This window comes from Drosophila grimshawi, unplaced genomic scaffold, assembly GCF_018153295.1.
Source record: "Drosophila grimshawi isolate 15287-2541.00 unplaced genomic scaffold, ASM1815329v1 contig_1377, whole genome shotgun sequence".
In the NCBI taxonomy this organism is placed as follows: Eukaryota; Metazoa; Arthropoda; class Insecta; order Diptera; family Drosophilidae; genus Drosophila; species Drosophila grimshawi.
In genome coordinates this window covers 11851417-11874698 of record NW_025062900.1, presented here as the reverse complement: position 1 = coordinate 11874698, position 23282 = coordinate 11851417, and the positions used below count along the sequence as shown (strand labels likewise).

The window sequence follows — 23282 nt, the reverse complement described above, 5'->3', positions numbered from 1 at the left end:
CAGACAGAGAGAGAGAGAGAGAGAGAGAGAGAGAGTGAGACTCGCATAAACTTAACTAAAACCGCCACATCAAAAGATGGTAGCATTTTGATACTTTCAGCTAATTTCAGTGCCGCCGTTAACATGACAACGTAATTATTTTTTCTGTCATCCGGCTCTACGCCTCCAAGGGATGCTCGGGATGCTCGGGATGCTCAGCTATTTAGCTGCTGCCGTGCGCGATAAGACACAACTGGGTGGATGGATTGTGATTAATGGCGCGGAGCACCCAGCAACATTTGCATACGAAATTGAAAGCAAATATTTGCAGTGATACCAACAAAAAAATATATATCTCTCTATGTGTGTGTGTGTACTGCGCTAATTGCACTTTGACTTTTGAACCGTACACAGGCCAACAACAACAAATTTGTACTATGCATACATAAGCATACAGAGCACACACAACACACAGCACACGACACATGAGACCCTCCCTTCCTGTCTGCCTGTCTGCCTGTCCGTTCATGTCCTTTCATGTCTGGCTTGACAAAATTAGCAGAGTAATTCACGGCGCCTGCTGACAGCGCTCAGTCAGCCAGTCAGTCAGTCAGTCTCAAGGCCTTTGCCTCTGCATGTTGCCCCAGTAGCCCTTTTCAGCGCCAATTTTTTATTGCGTCTCTGTCTACTTTGGAGAACACACAATTAATTGAACGACTGACTGTAGGTGGGTAATACTGTTGTTATCGTTGACATAATATCAGCTAATTTAGGCGACTAGACTGTTTTTTCTGAAAATCGCTGAAAAATCAATGGCGTTGCCAAAACAGCAATCTGTTAAACTGTAAATTAAATGGAAATCTAAGAATTTAACGTTTATATGTACATAAATATTTGAAATGCGCATATTTCAACTCAACTTAACGAAAGACCAAAAAACAATTTAAATCATTTGCATAGCAGAACGAAATATATGGGTAATTCTTGAGAATTCATGACATTTCTTAAGTACTTGCAAACTTATTTTCGGTTCATATTTTCGACTTTTATGAATAAGGCATATTTATTTACTTACCCTGCTCAGCTGCGGAGCAAATGTAATTCTGCAAAGTAAATACAAAAATGATAGATACATATTACATGTATAAATATAAGAAAAACAATTTTAATGCAGTATTCAAATAGAAGAAAACTCTTAAAAACAATTAGGCAGCGATTCTAAGAGATTCTCAATTAAACCAATTTAATAATTAATATTACTTATTAATAATTTTTAACGAAATGAAGATGTGCATGAGTCACAACAAATTTATCTTGAAAAATGAAGCTCTCTCTCTCTCTCTGTGTTATCCTCCCCTTAAATTATAGAATTGTATATATATTTAGATAGAATCTTACTATTATTTCAACTGCAAAATCGTCTCGTATTTAATAACCGAACGTGGCTTTAACTATTTTGGCAAGCAACTTACTCAGAAGTTTATCAAAATTCAAGTGGCGCATATCCGATGCCTATAAAAATAGATGGCAAATCAGGAGTACAACAATTTCAGCACCCAAAACTAAAGCATGCATATAAATGTACGTGCATAATATATATTTATAGTCAGTATACGTTAGTGCCATATTATCGTTATTAGAACTCATTAGCAGCAGCATATCAGTCAGCAAGGAGACTGAAACGAGTGAGATGCGATGTGAGAGGATGTGAAAGCGAAACCAAATACAATCTATTTAAATAGCTTGGGCTTGTGTGTTGGCATGTGTGTGTGTGAGTGTGTGAGTTTGTAGAGTGCCTGAAGTGCTTATGCTATATGGATAAGGCAGAGATTGAGAAGAGCAATGTGGAACCCAATAGAATGGGTATTGAATGTGAGCTAATTTGCCTGGACGCTTAGGGCGCTCAAGTAAACTGGAATCGGTTATTATGGTTGCGGAACACATTGGGAATATTGCAATTGGGCTATTATATATATATGGCTGATGTTAAGCTCGTGTAAATGATTCTAGCCAAGTGCTGAGTGGCGCTCGCCGATCTCAATTTGCATGCTATCATTTTGATCAAAACAATTCACTTAATTAACAACGCAAAGTGAAATGAAAATAACCACCGAACAAAAAACAAAGAACAGCAAAAAAGGGAAAACAAAAGTTTTTACCTGCAGCTGCAGCGGAAAGACAAACAGAAATGGAAACAAGCACCAGGCACCAGGCACCAGGCAGCAGCATTTGCGACTATTGTGCGACTTAATTTCTGTGTTGCCAGCGTTCACATGCCGTAATGGGGGGGAAGAGACAACAGCGGGGGCAGCCACGTTTTGGGGTCGGGACATTCGTGTCTTTTGGGGCGTGTACATGGGAAAATGCCTGCCGGAAATCGCCTGCATTGTGCGAGATAACAATTTTCATGCAATGACCGAGACGAGAACCAAACCAACAAACCACTGACCCACACCCCAACCCACCCAACTACCACACTCATTACTTGTAATAGCGCTTGATGGTGATGATGACAACTACAGCAGCAGCAACAACAACAACAGCAACAACAAGAACAACATTTGTGTCCAGCAGGCAAAAGCAAGCGTCTGATGCGGAACCAGGCAGCGGATTGCATTTCAAGTGGCATTTCTGCATTCTGCATTTGTGCATTTACACACGGACACACAGACAGGAGAAGCGTTCAGCATTCGCCTGGCCCGACCACATCCAAAATGTACTCGTAACGTTTCATTTCCGTCAACCCACACAAACACGGAGCATGTGAGAGGGAAAAGGGTTAACAACACACGCAGAACAAGTCTGCGGCTAATATAAAACGAAGACTGCCAATGAAACAGCGCATTATGTGCAATGATGATGACGATGACAACAGTTCACCAGAATCTGAATCCGAAACAAACACAATCAGTGTCAGGACGAGAACGTGGTCCATGTCCAGGTTCAGCTGGACAGCAATATCCGCATTCACAGCAATTCCATTATCATTATGAATGTCCATTATAGTTAGTTGGCATTCAACGATTTCGAATTGCGCAGTACCAAAAATATTTCGCAATAAACCATTATTAACTAGATACATGAATGGAGGCATTTAAATTCACTTAATACGATCAATGAATTCTATAACAGGAATTGGATTCAATGAAATGAATTTTAATGGTAATGTTTACCAAAAAACGATAGATCCAAAATACGATTATAATCGACTATAAATTGATGTGCGAGGCTTATAATTTGGATCAATTAAAACAGTTTAATACTCCAACACAAATTAACCAATTTATTGTTTTAACTATTTATACATCTTATAACAGGAATAAAATAATAACTATAAAAAAAAAGATTTGTAAAAAAATAACTTAAATTCGAAATATTTTAGAACAAAAATCATAGACTATTGTCATAGTTATAAGCGGCTCTAAATTGATTTAAGAAGCTTACAATTCTGTTTCTTTTTCAAATTTTTCAATTCAATCAAATGTAAGATAATACACCAATAAAAATAAAGTAATTTATAGGTTTAATAGTTTATACATACATTATTAAAAATTTATGAAAACTTTCATTTTGAAACTGTTTCACGAACTTTCTGTTTGCTAAGCTTTTCACATTTTACATTTTATCATAGCAACAAAGAAAATAAACAAAATAAAATAAAAATAAAGCCAAGGAATATAAATGCCAGTTTGAGATGGACATAAGAGCATTGCCTTTTGTAAAAGTGGTGATTATGTGTGTTCTTTATTTATTTATTTTTTTTTTTTGTGTGGGGCCTTTGAGAATTAATCTGAGCATATATATTATGACACTCAACTTTAATATTTGTGGACATTTTCAAGTTTCATTTGTCTGACTTTGTCTGCTTTTGTTGCAGAATGGATGCCAAGGACTACGCAGGACTTGCCGGTTGCACGGGGCTCGCTTTTGTTCTATACCTAAACACATTAAACGCTGGATTTGTCTACGATGACAGGTGAGAGAAATTTAAACGAATTAAAAATTCCATATGTCAGCAAGTTGACGAAGGTAAATGGGTCCTCGAGTTTTCAGCTTGGAGCGACATTTTGTCGACGGTGCGATGGGTTCACTGTGGGTGGGTGAATTGGGTGGCTGGGGGTCGACAAAGGTTGTTGGTTGGCTGGCTGGTTGGTGTTGTTGCAGCATAAAAAGTTGTTATGATTAATTGGGCCGCCAAGTGCCGCCATTCGTTTGATAAAAATCACTATAATAAATTCTCGGGTTGCCTAATTGTAAAACTGGCAACGAACTGCCAGCTTATCGCTCTGTATATATATATACATATATAAATATATAGTAAATGTTTTCGGTGGGGAGAGTTGGGGTCTATTGTCAAAATCAGACGATGGCCACTGGCAAGCAAATTAAAAACAAAAATGTTGATTTATGTTGTCGTTTTGCCGGGCAACTGTACAAAATTGGTCTGAAGTTGTTCTTTAGGCATCGTTCAGCTCACCTAGCATTGAAATGCTGCTAACGCAAACGCAAAACGAAATTAACCATAAATATCAAAAGTCATGTACAATGGACAGGAATTTCCCCCGAGGACGAAGCACTTGGACCAACAACAGAAGCAGCAGCAAACAGCAACAGCAGTAGCTATAGTCCATTTGCCCAGCCCCACCCCCCTTCAAGATATTCCTTACAACGATTCCCATTCCCATACCAATTCCCATTGCCATTGCTATAGACGAAGTCAACTGCTGCGTTTCTGGACGCCAAGTGACGCCACAACTACAGAAACGAGCAAACAATTGAACAGTTGTGTACAGGACAGCAGCAGCAGCAGCAGCAACAGCAACAGTGGAGCAGGGGGATTGCTTTCCAGAGAGGGGGCAGGGTGTGGGAGAGAAAGTAGTGCGCATAAATGGGAAGTTATGCACAAAGTGCTCAGCCGAAAGCTTCAGTTGTAGCTCGTTATTTTGTGCAGCTCCGCCCGTTGCAATACCCTATATGACACATGTACACAAAATGGGGCATATACTGCTAATCATCTTTTTTGTACAGCTCTGTCTACAAAATTGCATTCAAATCACACTATTCTTTTAATGTTGAACAACTAAACTTCAAGTATTTAAGAAAAGTAAACTTGTTATCGTTCCGGCCAATATTATGTGCCAACTACTCTAACTCATTGTTATTTTTATGCGCTAAACCTATTCAAAATGGAGGAAGCTTTTCTGACTCCATAATGTATATATTTTCTTGATCAACAGCCATCAAATAGCAATAATATATATGAAGGATATCTCGTAGTCAAACTTACTCGACTACAGCAGTCTTACTTGTATTGTTCTGCTTTTGCCAGAAAACAAGCACAAAAGTTACACAGCCATACACTCACACACACACACACACACACAAACACACACTGAGTCAAATAATAAACGCAACTTATATAACTCTGTTCCACCTCAGACACCACTTGCACAGACCCCCACCAACCCGCTGCTGCTGCTGCTGCTGCTGCTGCTGCTCCTGCTCCTGCTTGTAGCTCAACCAGGCGTCCCTTTTCGGGGACAAAAAGTTCTTGGCGAGTTTATGTTTTTTGGCCGAAGAGCGGATGCTTCTGTGGTCATTTTCACGCAGCTGCCAACACCACTCGGCCATTGCCTACCTATGCAGGCCACAGCAACAGTAGATTGTTGTTGTTGTTGTTGTGGTCACACACACACACACACAACATGGCCACAGTTGCCACATGAGCACAAGTTATTATTGTCAAGCCAAGCCAAACAAAACATGATTTATTAAATGGCAGCATTCCCTTCAATTTGTTTCCTATCAACTGGAAAAAGAGCAATGGCCAATGCTTGATTTTGTGGGGTGGAGGAGAGTGGTACCGGAGGGGCAGGGAGAGCGATATATAAACATTTTTCACGTGTGTGCTGTGAATTGTTTCATGTTTCGTTCTTGTCGCTTGTTATTCGTTTTTTTTTTATCATTTTTGCCAGACATTCGACCGAGGTACAGGTATGGGTATAATATGTATTTTGTTCTACTATAGTTGCGGAGATAAGAGTTTAAAAAAAAAAGAGAATAAAACTTTTGTACATGAAATATTTGGGGAAACAAATCAAAAATAAAACGAGTTATGTTCGAAGTTAAGGCTCATATATCGTGCGGTGATAATAAATGCATTAAATTGATTGTTTTATGCACATACAACAAAAAGCAGATAACATTTTTATATTTAAGGAGCCTAATTATAATTATTAAAAGCTCGACAGATTAACTCATTTGCAATCGGTTGTTTTTTAATAAGTGCTTTTCCAAATAATAACTTGGCTCTTTAGCAATAGCTGAGCTTTCAAAAAGGAAAACGTTTTTTAACGAATTATTTATTACACTTACTTATTTTGTGTACTTTTTTTTATTACTTTTTATATTTATTATACTCCACCTGATTTATATTTCTTGTTAACAGGCCCAAAGCTAGATTAATTATTTTGATGTTGCTCAATGAGAATACATTGCTTTAATACCCTTGTGGAGAGTATTTTAGGTTTGTCGTGCAGCTTGTAATGCACAAAGAGAGGCATCTCCGATGCCATAAAGTATCAGCATCATTACCCGAATTAACTACAATAGCATATATCTCTCCATATTTAACACTTATTGTGAAATTTAAATGCCGGGATTTTCATCTGGCTTGTAAGGGTATGCAATCTTCGGCTTGCCCAAGTTACTCTTTTAGCCTTGTTTATTTTACCGCAAAAGTGCTGTGCGATTAAAGCAGCTTTCAGGGTAGATTTGAAATAGATTTGCCCACGGTCAAAAGTTTCACACCTAACAATTTTGATAAATTTGACATTTCATAAAAAAAATATAGCAACAGCTACAAAATGTTGCCAAAGAGCCAATCTGCAGTCTTACAATAATTTATGTGCCATATTAAAAGGACAGCGACAACAAAAAACGACCAGCACAAAAAGGAAAAATTCAACGTTACGTATACGTAATTTTTTGATAGCCAAACGGCAGTAAGGCTCCAAGCGCACTTCCACTTTCACAGCTGCGATAGGAGGTGATGGAGGGGGAGAAGAGATGGCAGCTCTTACGCCAGCAACGGTATTTTTTATAGAAAATCGAAAATTTTCACTTTACATAAGCAGAAGCAGCTTCACAGAACGTAGTACAAGTGTTTGTGGGTAACCATAACGCCAGAGTGTCAGGTGAGGGGCAGGACAAGTTGGCTCCGAGGGTGCAGGCATGCAGCAGGCAGAAGGCAGAAGAGAACTGAGTGCGGCACTTTCGCATTGGATGTCCTCGCTGCTGATGCCATGATATATTGTCTTTAACAAAAGCCAACCACACTGCTCTGAGTGCGTGTGCATGCTTATGAGTGTGTGTGTGTGTGTGTGTGTGTGTGTGTGTGTGTGTGTGTGTGTGTGTGTGTGTGTGAGCCTGTATGCGTGTGTGCTGCAGGGAAATCTCTATTGCCAAAGTACAGTGGTATTAGATCGTATAATAATACCAATAATATACAAATTAGAATACCTAAAATGTTTACTCAATTGGCAGATTAAAATAATTAAAACGATTTCACCAAAATTATTTTCAAAACAAAATTCAAGATTTTGTAAAAGCCAAAGCTTATTTTAAAATATATTTTAAAAAAAAATCATTGAGAATTTAGATGCTACACATTATTATCAAGCCACAATATATCTTCAACAATTTATGTATGTTTTAGTTGATTTATAAAAAGTTGATAAATAAATAGTTGATAAATGAAAGTCTAGATACTTTCATCATTTTGGTTGCACAGTGCAACGTTTCTACTACTCGAATTGATGCCAACGACTCAGCTTGTTCCTTGTGCCTCTGGCTGCGGCACCAGCGGCAGCTCCAGCTCCTGCTCCAGCACCGGCACCATCTATAGCCATGGCCGTAGCATAGCAGCTCCAGACCCCTGCTCAAGCTCCAGCTCTTGACTGCGAGTGAAAAGCGAATGATAACGGCAGCTACTACTATATACATGCCACACTTGTAAGCTGCTTGAATCTTGCTTGGCATTTTTGTTGGTGCCGCCGCTGCTGCTGCTGCTGCTGGTGGGTGCTGACAAAATGTTGCCTGCTGGTGGTGTTGATGTTTTCGTTGTTGCGCCCCCGCCTTACCTGCCCCAGAGAATATTGCTATTCATTCACTAGTTACGATGATAAAGCACAAAAAAGGCACGGAGGAAATTCTGCTGATGAGACGATAATGTCGCCGAGCCACAACTTCCCCTTTTGCCCAGGCCAAAAATTAAGCCGAAAGCAGCATAGAGGGCAATAAGAGAAGAGGATGGGGGATGGGAAGTGGGGAGTGGGGAGTGGGAGGCAGCTTATACAATGGTTGCTCTTGAAGGTATATGCAGCTAGTAACCGCTTTTCAATATTTGCCATCGTCTGGCTCCGCTGCTTGAAATCCTTGCAAATGAGGCGAAAGTAAGAGAAGAATTCAAAAATGGGAAACCCACACAAATGCACCTGCTGTGGCAGACACAGTTACCGCAAAACCCTCACACACACCCCCTCGCCCCATCGAACTCCATGTTACGTTATTTTTCTTGAGCTTTGTGCGATAAGAATTTGTTTGCACTCGACAACATTTGTGTGGATGCAAAATGCCAATTGAAATTGAAGTGTAGATGAGTGCCACAAGTAATACCTCGAATAACTTGGGAAAACTCAATATATATGGCAGACACCATACCCCTCTTTAAAGAATCCACTTTTATGCCAATTTTCATGCCACACATGTCAAAAAAAATAAATAAATAAGAAAAATTGTCTGCCAAAAAATACACTTAGATACATAGATAGCACAATATGTACGGCTATCTGCTAAATACAATATATATTGAAAAATAATATTTTTATTCAAATTGCTTTACAAATTACAAATTTATTTTGTCTTTTTGCTTCTGGTATGCTTTTATTATTTTACGCTTTTTATTTTGCCTTTTTACCTTACTGCATATCTATTGAAAACAGTTCCGACCCTTTTGTAGCCGGCAGCTTGATTTAAAAAAAAGAAAAGAAATAGATAAAAAAAAAACATGGGCTGTGTTAACTTTTGAGCTTATACAGCAGAAACCCAAAACTACAGCCCGCGGGCCAGTTCAGACCAAAGTAAACACAAATTACTTGCTCGTGTTTGAGTGAGTTTGTATTTTAGTTATGACTATCATACAATTTTAAAGCTTTAAGCGTTTAACTGTTAGATTTATATATGTATATTTCTTATTCACAAATGAATTTTCAATGTTTTTGGGGATTTTCAATTATTTCTTTCTATTTAATTGACACGCAAGCAAAATGAGATTTGAACATTAAACTCTTGTAGACAATATGAAATAAATATTAATGTTTTATCCAGTTTGGGCAACAAAATTGACAAAATAACTATAAAATTCGAGTTTAACAATCAATTTTAAGGCAGTTTTATTGGCAATACACACCATTTTATATCCCAACAAAAACCTAACAAAAGGGTTAACTTTCTTACAAATTTAAAGATGTCTGCTTTTTCGACATATTTTTTTTATTTTTGGAACTATCGACCTTAAAATATCTGTCGAGCTATGTCCAGTTCCTTTCTTTTGTTATCGCTTAAGTCCTGTTAAGCGTTGACTGTGTGGCAAGTGGTGGAAAGGTAATTAATGGCATTGACTCGATAACGTTGAAAACTAATTATGCATAAAATAGCCAAGGTATTATTGCAAACCTACTATAAATTTCAAACTGCTATGCAACAAAAACAACACAACACAACACAACAACACCGAGAACAACAGCAGCAATGGCCTGGAACTTGAGTCAACTGTGTTTGGATTAGGGGGGTGTGCGGGGTATGACTCTGGTTAGTGGACTCGAGACTGCAAATCGATTAGAACAACAAGCAAAGGTACATCGGTGAGGCAATTACCAAAGAGCCGTTGACTTCGCTCCAGTGACAATAGAGTGTGCAGATGTGTGTACCAACAACACCAACAACAACAAACACAACAACAACAAGCACAACAACAACAACGACATCAACAACAACAAAAAGGAGACCAAGTGCGCCAACAAATCGGCAATTAATCAAGGCAGGAAAGTGAGGCAAGGAGGACGAAGCAACTGGAGCACTGTCGCTCGGCACTTTAACAATATTTATGCCGAGCTCAAAAAGAAAAAAAACGAACAAAAGGACAATATAAATAAGCTCAGGCGCACAACACAGCCTTTTGAATTTGAGCAGCTCAAGTTGTGCTATGTGTGGCAGGAAAGCCGATCATCCCAACCGGGTTGAGTTGAGTGGGTTTGAGTACACTCAGCGAACAAAATGTGAGCTTGATATGAGAGCTTCATAAAAATGAAAAATAAAACATATACATATAAATATGTTTCTTTAATTCTTGTTAAATCTTATAATTTTAATTGAATTTTTCATTGTATTTTCCACACGGATTTTTATTAATGAGTAATGAGTCACTTCCCTTATATCATCTTCCAGGTTTTTGTTCCACTCTTTTTGCCGTAACAGTAAAAAATAATACAATTTTGCAAAACAAATTTGTGGAACTCAACATTTTAATTTTAAATTAATTTAATTAAATTAGGCTTTATATTTTTAACATTCTAAAATTGTCATGATTTTTTTTCGTACGTAAAATCCAGTTAAGTAGAGAGTTAAGTTGAGCAGCCGGCCGCTTCAGGGCTTCATGAGCATGCAATTAATCATTTTAATTAATAGGACAGGTGTGCCACAGGTTGCTGTTGTCGTGCCAAGTAATGCGAGCTCATTTCATTCAACCTCTCTCACTCTTACTCACTCTCTCTCTCTCTCACTCTCACTCTCTCTCTCTATCTGTCTCTTTGCAGGCGCGCCATCTTGGGCAATGCGGATGTAACTGGAGCTGGTCCGCTGGCACAGCTGCTGCAACATGATTATTGGGGCACAGCGCTGACGGACAGCGGCTCCCACGGCTCCTGGCGTCCGTTGTGCGTGCTGAGCTTTCGTCTCAATTTCGTGCTGGGCGGCGGCGTTCCATTTTCATTCCATTTGATCAATATACTGCTGCACTGTTTGGTCACCGCTTTAGTTGGTCTCGTAGCACGCACCCTGTTGCCCACACGTGCCGGCGTTTGGTGCACCGCCGCCCTCTTTGCCGCCCATCCCATTCACACGGAGTCCGTGGCGGGCATTGTGGGACGCGCGGATTTGAGCGCCACCATTTTCTGCCTGCTCGCCTTTTTGGTCTATCGCCATCATATGATGCACAGGGAGTGGCAATCTTTGTCACTCGCACTCCTGCTGGCCTTGGCCGCATTGCTGTGCAAGGAGACGGCCATTACAATGCTGCTGCTATGCGGACTATGCGACGTGCTGGGCGGACGGGGTGTGAAACCGGCCGCAGCTGACAAGGTAAGTGCCGAATGATGACATTTAATAACAATCAGAAGTGTGAGCAAGGCACTTTGCCAACGACAGACTGCAACGAAGTGCATCTCTGGACAACTATTTCCAACAATAAGCTGTCTTCTTTTGATTATTTATCATTTATGACTTTAACTTAGGAATTGTTTAGTAATTTAAGTGAATGATTAAATAGCTTTAAATATAGTTTACATCAGTCCAGCATTTTATTTAAGTTTTGCCCATCTTATTTGTGGACAGTTGAATAATTTTTTTAAATATGTATCTTTAGTTATAAATAATTCTTAATGATTATTTTTCTACTTATCAAATAATTACCAAATTAATTACAACTCTCAATTAATTGACCTGTTTCTCAAATTGCAGCATCGTCTGCGCTCTCTCAGCATTTTGAGCATTGCTCTGCTCGGCGCCATCTATTGTCGTCTCGGTCTTGTACCCCAGCCCAGCGTTGCCTTCTCAAGCGCCGATAATCCAACGGCACACGAGTCCTGCTGGTGGACCCGGACACTCACGTACCTGTACCTGCCTGTGGTGAACTTTCAACTGTTGCTCTGGCCACAGCATCTGAGCTTTGACTGGGGCATGGAGTCGATTCCACGCATCCAAACAATCTGGGATGCACGCAATTTGCTGAGCGCTCTTTTCTATGGCACACTGCTGGCCGTCACCTGCAAAGGGATACGATTGCGTTCTAGAGCCAGTTCGTCAATGGATTATACAGCTGTGGCGAGCATTTCGTTGCCGTTGCTGCAGCGATTGGGCGGCAACAGTTGCTACAAGTGGCATGGCCTCCTCTGCACCTGCCATCATCAGCTGAAGCAGCAGCGCTCATCCCAGCTACAGCAGCAACAGCAGCAGAGATCTGCAGCTATGAGCCAGAAATGCTGTTCCTCCTCGAAATCCATTTCGGAGTCTGCCCTCATCATTTCCGTTGCCTTTTTGGTGCTGCCCTTTTTGCCTGCCAGCAATTTATTCTTCTATGTGGGCTTTGTGCTCGCCGAGCGTTTACTGTACCTGCCCAGTGTTGGCTACTGCCTCCTTTTTGGCCTTGGCTTTGGCAAACTCTGGCAGCATCTAAATGGCTCAAATCATAGACTTTTGCTGGTCTGCTGCCTTGGATTGCTGCTGGCTTCGTTTAGCCTGCGCACTGTGCAACGTAATCGCGATTGGCACGATGAGGAACAGCTTTTCCGCAGCGCTGTGGCTATCAATCCACCCAAAGGTAAGTTTCCGATTTGACATCAAATTATTGCCTAATAAATTTCAAATGATTTTGTCCTCTCAGGATCTCAAAATCTTGTACAGCGCACTAAAGTGTTGACTGTTATTAAAGTTCTTAAATCTTATCTTAAAGCTATAAAAAGCTTTAATTACTAATTTGCAAACAGCTTTAAACGCTTGTCTCAGCCTTAAATAATATAAATCGTGTAATTTCATTCATTAATTCATTAAAGTTAGAAGATTCGTTTAATTGGTTATATTCCACTAAAAGCTTTAAAGTTGAGTTAAAGCCTTAAGTCCTCAATTTGCTTTAGGATTAGTATAAAAGCTCGGCAACTGTACAAACAGATTTGAATGTTAATTGATAATGATTGATTGACTATAATAATTTATATAAATGAAAGCTAGAAATTATTTTAAATGACTATAATCCGATAAAAGCTTTAGGTTTGTTCTAATTAACCATATTCCTTTCCTTTCCTTGCAGCGCTTGGCAATCTGGGCAGCGTTCTGAGCAGCCAGGGACGCTACGCGGAGGCAAAGGTGGCACTTCAGCTGGCCATCACATATCGCCCAAATATGGCAGATGCGCACTTTAATCTGTAAGTAAACGAAGCTTAGCACGTCCAACTCATCATCCCTATGCAAATTCCAAGTCGAAATTCGCGTCTGCATTGCAATTTGGCAGTTCAACGTTTTTTTTTGCTGTTTTTTTTCTCAAAATGGATGTTAGTTTTTCGCTTTCAGCCTTTTCAAAATTCAAAAGCTCAAAGTGAATGCCCGGTACGACCTTGTGGAGTAAGGGGGAAGAGGGAGGAAGAACTCAAAAGGGTGTCTAGGTTGGAGGCTGGTTAGATTGCGGTGCTGTGCCAAATAGCAGCTGCTTCCTTCCAGCCGCATGGCAATAGCGTTCGGACAACATCTGAGAAGTTGGACAGAAAAAATGTTACCACTGGACCCGCTGCGTGAATACAAATCAACTGGATGCATGAGAAAAAGTGGGGTGGGAGGGGCTAACGCCACACTCAGAAAAAATAAATGGCTATTGTTTTTGAGAAAAATATTGCTGAAATTGCAATAGCCTCTTACTTTTAAATCTGCTTACACGAAAGCACAAATTAAACTGATACGCAATTTAAAAATATTATTGTATATGTAACCAATTGTTTCTGTCAGTGTATGGATGCGGTACGGACTACAGGCACATGTTCAGCATCTTTTGGATGGCAATTTACATGCACTCGACACAGCCATCAACAGCAAACAGTTGCCTGCTGGCTATTCTAGCTATTTTTTTCCCCATTTTTGGAGCAAGCTCTCCTCGCCGTATTACTGCGCCTCTCCTGCCATACCTTGGCTTACCTCTAAGCGATACAAGTGCTGGCTTTGAACGAGTATTGCGCTGAAATCCCCTGCAGAAACGAATGTGTGTCATTAATTAGGTCAGAATGAATACATTCCCGCCGCAGTGCCACCGCGGGCTCTATGAATACAATGCAGCTATCTAATCTCAGTTCGAGTTAGAAGCCCAACAACTTTTAAAGTTTTACAACTTTTCATTAAGTTGTAAAAGATTTTAGAGTTGCAGCCAAATAAGATATGAGAGTGGAAGAGCAGCTAAGAGTTGTTTTCAGGTTTGTCTAAATATTGCTCGCGACTAGAGTTATTGGATGGACTATTTTCATTACAGCCAGCAATGATCGATCGAATCTTTTGTTCACTTATATCACTGGCAATAGAGTTGGCGGCAATCAGGCAGTTCTGACTGTATTGCATAAACTTAGTTAAATATTTACAGCTTTACTCACTTTTGCTTTGCTTAATAACAAATTTTGATATCATTAAATTTATTAACACTTTTCGCAGGAAAGTATGCTACATTTGTGTATAGCTTAAGTCGCTTGGGACGCTTATTATCGACAGGGAAATAAGAGAAAATCTAGATTTATGAACGCACTCTTTTGTGACAAGGTTTATAGAGATTAAGACACAATTGTAGTTCAGGCTAGTTCAGTTCTCTAAGGCAGTTTTCTGTCTTTAAGATGTAGGAAGAAAACTGTATTCGAACTTTCAAAAAGTCAAACAGTTTAGCAGTTTCCCATCGCACGCCAGAGAAATTGATGCCGGAGACTGCACAAGAATGCGACTTATAGCAATATTGTGAATCTAACTAGTTGGCTGCAGTTGGCATTTTTGCATTGTGTTGCAGCTGCAACTGTCAGTGCAACAATGCGTTGAGAGTAAAAAGCGTGTAGTAAAAACTGCTGAAGCATTATGTCGGCATCCGCTGAAAGCTCAGCGGTTGAAATGCTGGTGTGGCTTTAGCGCTTTTGAGGCCAATGACACTTGCACTCTTACCCTTGCCATCTCGTGTCCCTCGGCTTAGCAATTCGAACACATGTGGCAACAGTGAGCAGCAGCTGCAGCAACCGCCTGCAAAGCTGACACGGAGAGCGCAAGAGCGAGAGAGAGAGAGAGAGAGAGAGAAAGAGCGCTGACTTTCAGTTCCCAATGGGATCAGTGCAACATGCGACAACATGGCAACGCATTACCAACCCTTCGTTCCCCCTAGTCCCTTCCCGTCACTCGCATAGTGGCATATGAGTGCGAGTGTCCTTTTGAATATGCAGCCACGTAATTTGCAGCCCTTGTCCCATTGTCGTTGTTGTCGCTGTCTTATTGTTGAGTATTGTGTTTGATGTAATAGGCTTTGCGCTCCAAAAATACATAAAAGAAACAAAGAGAAGAAGAGAAGAGTATAAGAAACAGCGCAAAGATTGCCCCGAAATCCGTTCGCTTTGCTTCTTTGGCAAATTGTTGGAAAATCCTCTTCGCTCTGCTTTGCTTCAACTCCGTCTTGCCCCACATAACTTTTCCCACCAGCGGCCACAAGCAAGCGACAAAAATGCAAACTGAGCTGGCGACAGCTGTGCGCCCAATACAAATAATTGCACACGACTCCCGGATGGGTGCCCAGTTACTCTCTCGCAACCGCAGCAGTAGAGTGGCAACAGCTGGCAGGCTGGGCCATCGTACCTTGCTACGATTTTGCATGAAGAAAACTGTAATCATGCGAGTCGACTACATAATTCCCCACTTCCCACAACTGTTGCTAAATTGTCCTCGTTTAGCTGCAGAGCATACAAAATACATAAGTAAATGTTGAGTGTGTGGAAAAGTGGAAACTGGATACTAAACTCTCAACTTTGAATCGACGATACGCAATTACATTGCCCGAAAAGCTGTGATGGGAAACTTAAGAAAAAAGTCCAAAGCCTTGCAATAATTATAATATTTATTTATATTTTTGAAAAGAATTTATTTTATTATCATTTGTGCTGAATTGTTAAGCAAAACTGCTGCTGCCGAAGTAGGTTTAATAATAATGCCGCTCTAAGTTGAAAATAAGTGGACGCAGAAAGGCGCTAAAATCAGTTGACATCTGCAAATAAAAAAATAAAAGTTAATGGCATAAAAAACAAATGCAAAGTGCGAACTTCATAACTGCTAAGGCTTCATGTTATTAGCTTGGCTCAAAACGATACCCGATCCGATGGCATTGCTGCTACTGCTGCTGCTGCTGCTACTGTTATTGCTGCTGCCCCCACCTCAACTTCAACTTAAACTTCAACTTTCAGCTGTCAAAGCACTGAAGTCCAAGTAAGGCCCGCTCACTGAATTCATTGAAGGCGACGGTGAAAGTTTAAGACGCTTTTCTCTCACTTGGCATTTTTGCTTGTCTGCCTCTTTTACTCGATGTTGGCCGTTGCTCCGTGCAGCTTATCGAAAAGTTGCATGATTGAATTTTTACACTCCCACCTGCATTATGTGGCTGGTATGAGTGGGGCGTGGCATAGTCACTGACTGCTGACTGCTGCCTGCTGCCTGCTGTTGCTTGCTGCCTGCTGCTGCTAATCTCAAAGTCAAGTTGGGTCGCATTACCATAAACACTTCATATGACGACCGTCGAGCTGAGCACTTTAAAGCTGCCTGGTAATAAAAAGCAAGCGCCTTATAATGTCACATTTCCGGTGTCTAATCGAAAATCAATGTCAATAGCAAAACCCCCCAAACAGCAATGTGGATAAGCAGCTGTTTGTACATTATTTACTCGTAAAGCCATCAATAGTCGTACAACCTTACAACCCCACCGACCCCCCACCAGAACCAGAACCACTGCGCAACGGTTGCGACTCTCGCATTATTTGCTAGCTGGAAGCTGCGGCTGCGATGCTGTTGTTATTGCCATTTGCCACTTGCCACGTGTCCATGAGGCGCACGTCTGTGTCTGCGGGTCCTCAGCCCCATAGCCAGTCAACTGTCATGGATTTGTTGTGCTCGGGATGCTGTGCTGTGATTTTTACCTGTTCCATGCCACATCAAAGTTAGATGCTGATAGAGAGAGAGAGAGAGAGAGGGAGATAGGTGAAGGGTGGGTGGTTGGGTGGTTAGGCGAGAGCAGTACTACAAAAGTAACAGGCAACCAAACACCGAAACCCAAAAATCACTGAGCTGTATAATTCGATTTCTGTTTTTCACTCTTTTATTTTGCTATCTTTCCAAATTCTTTTTTTTTCATTCTTTTTTTTTGGCTCTAGTTGTAGCTGTTGTTTGCTTACCTGCGCCACTAGGAGTGAGAGTGAGAGATGGGCAGATCAGTGGGAAGCGGGGCTGGAAAGACAACATTGAAAATGGTATAAAACAACATTTTCGGTTTTCATCTATATATTGTGGAATGCTCCTAGTCTCATATAAAATAGAATAGTCGCACTCAATATTCAGTTGAGCAAATCCATCCGTTGTTCTCTTGCAATTCGCATGCATTCACTTGGCTCGTTTCGGATTGCTTCTGCCCCACTTGCCACTTTCCACTCGTACCACCCAATTCCGCTGCTGAATGGGTAGAAAGAACGACTAAAATTTGTGGGCAACTTGGCAGGGGAGGTTGGTGGTGGGTGCGGGGGGTTGTAACTTTGAATGGAGTCTCAATGGGTTGTTGCTTTACGATAAACAAAAATTTAAACAAATGTAAAAAATGCAATTGTAACTGCGAGTGTTTATCGAAAAGTTTTTGTGAGCGATATGTAGAATTTTACAGCGCTTATTCTTTTACTTTTTACTATATATATTATATATAAGTACTATCTATACATGCATATAAATATATAGTATTCAAAATATACACATATAACTAACTAAAATAGCATATACATGTTTCTTGAATGTGGTATTATATATGATATATTATATAGGTATATACCATGTTCAAGAAGCAGACATGAATTTTGTGACTATGGCAGAAGCTTGAATGGTGTATTAGACAAACAGAATGTAGACTTTAAATAAGCGAAAATATTTAAATATTTAGTACCACAGATGGACTAAGCTCTGTATATAGAATGTGAAATTTATAAAATTGCCCTCTTGGCGATTCTATGGACTCCTTGTCGAAACTCAACACAAATTTTAGAACGCGTCGTTTGTTGCTTGTTGTTGAATAACTTATTGTTGTTTTCGTTGTTGTTATTGTTTTTGGTGATGCTGTTGTGCAATCTGTGCTTGGGTTTATTTGGCACTGTTCTGTTACGTTCGAACTACACATAAAAGGCATCCTTTATTTAAAAGCACTTATTCATGCATATACGAACTTTTTGTTTATATTAAAAATCCAGACACGACTGTCATGAATATCCATTTCCATTGATATGAATTTGTTTACCCAATGCGCAAGCGATAGACTTGTGCAAATTTCAAGTATCTACCACTCTGTGCCACTCTTCAGCAGCCTCTTATTCCCCTCCCCATTTCCACACCCCAACCACCCATCACTCTCGTCTCTCCCTCGAGTGTATTCTGTTAATTAAATGAAGCCAACGACGTGGCAAGTCCGCATAAAACACAAAAATAAAAAAATGGAAAAAAGTACAGGAACAAATAGCCAAGTGGACGTCCAGTGAAAATACTTGAAGGTCAACATTTTGAAGTATTTGAGCGAGCGCTGCAATTAGAGCAACGAAACCCGAGAGAAACCGCAAAAAACACAGCGAAAGTTAATCTACTCCGGCTCTCTGGCACACTATTAGACCACGGTGGGGCTTCAATCTCGGCCAAAAGTATCTGCTGCTTGCCTTTTCTCTATTTATATTTCTCACTTTTGCATTTTTAAAAAGTTCTGCTTTATGATTTCCTTATGGAATCGCTCGACTAGAAGATACCCTGAACTCAGACTTGTTATACAAACGGAGAGACGAAATGATAAAACTTATTATAGTTAACTAACTCATTGAGTTTTCCACATTTTTGCGTATTTAATTATTTATTTACCAATTGGAAAGTTTAATTCAAACAATCAAGCTAACAGGTAAACGTGAGTTTGCTTCCATTGACATACTGACTAATTTAGTTAGTTAAATATCGAGGCTTGCATGTCTGAGTTGGTCGAAAGTACCATTTTATTCAATTAATTATTAAAAAACCTATTTACGCTATTGACTGTGTGGCTTAGAAAAAATTAGTAGCAAGAGTAAATAAATAGAAACCAAAGGCAAATTATAAATATTTCCGTTTTAACTAATTAATTGCAGCATTTTGTGCAAATCCTTTTATGAACTTGGACCTTCAGATTTGTCCTTGCCAGTCATTTAAAGCTGAAGCTAATTGGCGATTTTCTGTTGGCTTCCAGCCAGTTTTGGGCAAACAAAATTTAAGATTTTTAGTTATTGTTTTGTTGTTATGTTGCATACTTTCAGGGGCATCGTGCATCAACTGCAGCAGAACTACAGGGAAGCTCTGGCCTGCTACCGTCGTGCCATAGAACTGAGACCACAGCTGGCGCTGGCATATCTCAATCTGGGCACATCGCTACTGGCATGGAATAGGACAAGGTACGAGACGGAGGCGGCGGCTGTGCTACTGCGGGGCGCTCGGCTGCAGGGGCATGGCGTGCGTGATCGGAAGGCTCACGAGGAGGCGCGTCAAAGTGCGTATCTACAGTTGAGTGCATTGCATCGCTCAGAGGGCAGACATCAACAGGCCGTGGAGGTGCTGTACGAGGCGCTGGCCACGTTGCACTTGGGGAACGCTGTCGTGTTGCATCAGCGACTGGCGGCATTGCATGTCGAACTGGAGCAATGGCAGCAGGCAGACGAGCAACAGCAACTGGCTGTGCAACTGCAACCGCAACAGAGTGCTACCCATCTATCCTACGGCCAAGTGCTGGCCAGAAATGTAAGTGCTTGTGGCTTCCTTGTGGTATCCACTGTCCTTTTGTGTTAACCCATCTCCAATCCCAGTGCAGTCGCCATGCGGAAGCGGAAGTGTGGTTCAAACGCGCCCTGGAACTGTCCCCCTTGGAGCCCAGCGCTCACCATTATTACGGTAAGTTGGGCAACTTTATGGCACAGCTGATCTCCAAAAGCTACTCCTTTCACAGCTGAGTTTCTGGAGCAACAGCAGCGATCGCACGAAGCGTTGGGCTACCGCCTGCGCGCTGCATCTCTGGCGCCACACAATTATGCCCTGAAGGCGGCCGTCGCCGATGCACTGCGTCAGCTGAATCACCTGGCCGAGGCGGAGCTGTGGTACCGTCAGGCGGCTGTACTGCATCCGAAAGCGGCACACGCTCACGCCAATCTGGGCGCCATTCTGCAGATGCGCGGGCAACGCCAGCAGGCGTTGCAATGTTATCGCAAGGCGCTGCAACTGCAGCCGGGGCATGCCACAAGTCTCGCCAATCTGGCCAAAATGAATATCAACATCGATGCGAGCACGTAGCATCAACTCAACGGTTTACTAATCATTAAAAATACTTGAGATTTGCCAAGCAGCAGGAAATGAGCAAAATTTAAAGGACTTAGGGACATATAGATAGATAGGCTATTCTTATACAATCCACTAAATATGAATGTTATCACCTGAAAGCGAAGATTAAATTTATGTAATTATTTTGAAAGCAATTGTTTCAGTTCGTTATGGTTGTTTCAGAATGTTAATGGTTAATGGTGATCAAGAATATATATATATATATATTTATGCCTCCATACAAATAGTAGTCTGACAGATGATAAAAAGCTCTGACAAAGTACTATTTGTCATATAAGAAAGCCCAATATTTATATTTCGATTATAGGCTCATTAGGAAGATGAGCCCAGCTACTTTAAAACTTCGACAGCTTCTTATCTGTTAAGCGAACCTTTCAGATAATTTATTAATGCCTTAATGGCGAGCCACAAACTCAGGTACACCACTCGTTGAAGAAGGGAAAATAGTTAAGTGAATTGCCTCGGCCCACGCCCAAAATTTGATGTGAAAATGTCAATCTGTTTGCCGGGGTCATTCAGCAGCCAGTCAGTTCAGTCATTCGTAGACGCACAACAAATTACGTGTAGTATATATGCCACATATACAAAGCTCTCTTGGCATTTCATCTCGACAACCAGGTGACAAAAGCCATAGGAACACGGTAGACACAAAACGGGCCCAGACATAAAGGCAGGCATGCAGACACAGTCCGGGAACGTGATAATATCAAGTGGCATTGCCCAAAAATACAAAGAATTCAACCACAGAGAAACCCTTGCCCCCCAAAGTCCTCCCTCTTCTGCTGTAAAAAACCGCAATGTCAGTGAAAGGCCGGGTTTGTATCCTGTGAGTTTTTGGGCTACTAGAAAATAGTGCCCACTAAGCATTAAAAATGATAATTAAATTTTCAACAATGAAACCGAGCTGAGAACAAGGACACGACACGTTTCCACTACATATGTATGCTATATATATATATATATATATATATATATATATATATATCTATATATAAAGCTCTTAATCATAAACATGCGCCGGCACTTTAACTCCATCCGACCGACAGAAGCCCAACCCCGCTCCCGCCATTGTCATATTAATGGCATTGCGAATCGGTCTCTCCCTCTCTCTCTCTGGCGCTCTGTGTCTGTCTCTCTCGGAAGGGACCACTAAGCATATGCGCATATAAATTAACATAGACAACCGAGTATTTAATTAAAATTCCATCAGCCCAATAGACAAACACACGCAGGCTGCCAGGCAGTTGGGTTAGGCAGACATTTTAGCGCTAAGCCGTGTAGAGTTTTGGCTCCCGGAGCAAAGCCATCAGAAACCACACGGATGGCAACGAAATCTGTGAAACACTCGCCTCTGGCAACGTCAATCGCGTGCAAACAAAGCCAAAACTTCGCCGCACCGACCCGCTCAAAAGAGCCGGCAACATAACACCGACAGACAGAGAGAGACAGAAAGAGAGAGAAAGAGAGAGAGAGAGATAAAGAGCTCACCTGGCAATTTGGGTAGAGATAAAGTTGGAGATGGCAATGGACGTGGACAGGTGGCAACAGAAGGTAGCGCGGACAAGAGCCGCCGGGCAGCATCGATGCTGACTGATGAAGTGGCACTTCTCCGACAGCCTCGCCCAGGCACAACTGATGACGATGATGATGATGATGATGACACTGCTCTCGCTGTTGTTCCTGATCGTGATAAGCATCGCCCCTGTAATTAAGTTGACACAGCAACAGCAGCAGTTGAGAAGCCAGTCAAAGTCAAATTTATGTATGCAAACTCGGAATGAGCGCTGAGGTTCCCTAATTAAATATGAATTTGAATGGCTTAAGCATGGAAAGCGAGAGATAGAGAGAGATAGAGAGAGTGGGGGGAGAGAGTGAAATGGGGTAAAGGATGTATTTGTAAGCTGGGGCAAGGATGAGTCAGTTGTTGGCTAGCAGATTGGTGCGTGTTTGTTGGCCGAGCGAACCCTTGAGGTCAGTGCAAACAAGTGGAATGTGGAGTGAGTTGGAATTGCAAATACCCCGTAGATAGTAAAATCATAAATAGGGTATAGCCAACGTAAGTACAATTAATTGACTGGAGCCAGTTAAAAACCTTGTTTTTTAAATTAAAGTGGAAGAATTAATACTTTCTTAGTCTTTCCTAGCCTTTCCCAATGTAAGAATCATCACAAACCAAATATTATTTCAAAATATATTTCAATTGACTGTGCATTTTTTAAATTGATATTTAAATTTTTTGTTTCTTAAATTTGTTATTTTCAGCCTCGATTTCAACGGGGTCAAATAACTTGGTAGCGATTTCTACCATTACTAAAAACTGATGAAGTTCATCCTTATAAACCAATTTCCCAGCAAAGTATTTAACGTACACATTTTCAATCAGAGTTAAATTATTAAACTGAATATATATTCTACATTGGAGCCATTTCAAACACGGTGCAAAAAAAACGTTTAATTTTGCTCGAAATCATAGCGGAAATTGGAAACACCCTGTTTTGCTAGTTGTAAATTTGACAGGGTGTTAACAAATTTCTGACCGTTCAATGAGTGTTTAATGCGACAAACTGTTTAAATTTCTATTGGGTTTTTTTATCTTGTTTTAGCTTTGACTTTTGTTTTGGCCACAGATGTTGTTTTTGTTTTATTTGTTGTGCTTGTTCTTCTTCTTGTTGTTGTTCGTCTTGCTCTTCAGCTTGCACATAAAAACTCAACTTTTTGACCGTATACAGATAGACACACACACACATACATACACACATACATACACACATACATACACACATACATATACACATACATACACACACATACATATACACATACATGTA

General features: G+C 40.7%; 1 protein-coding gene across 5 annotated transcripts in view; it reads left to right on the top strand.

The window, feature by feature from the left end:
- Nucleotides 1–20580, top strand: part of LOC6561556 (protein O-mannosyl-transferase TMTC1) — a 49869-nt gene extending 29289 nt beyond the window's left edge. For 4 of the 5 annotated variants that reach the window (XM_032736603.2, XM_043214636.1, XM_032736602.2 and 1 more), the window contains exons 3-9: nucleotides 3857–3955; nucleotides 10854–11397; nucleotides 11776–12634; nucleotides 13121–13235; nucleotides 19383–19860; nucleotides 19926–20010; nucleotides 20066–20580. In XM_032736603.2, coding sequence (XP_032592494.2) covers nucleotides 3857–3955; nucleotides 10854–11397; nucleotides 11776–12634; nucleotides 13121–13235; nucleotides 19383–19860; nucleotides 19926–20010; nucleotides 20066–20406 — 2521 coding nt within the window. In that variant the 3' untranslated portion in view covers nucleotides 20407–20580. The remainder of the gene's footprint in view (nucleotides 1–3856; nucleotides 3956–10853; nucleotides 11398–11775; nucleotides 12635–13120; nucleotides 13236–19382; nucleotides 19861–19925; nucleotides 20011–20065) is intronic. The other variant, XM_043214637.1, reaches the window with a different exon arrangement.
- Nucleotides 20581–23282: the final 2702 nt, after the last annotated feature.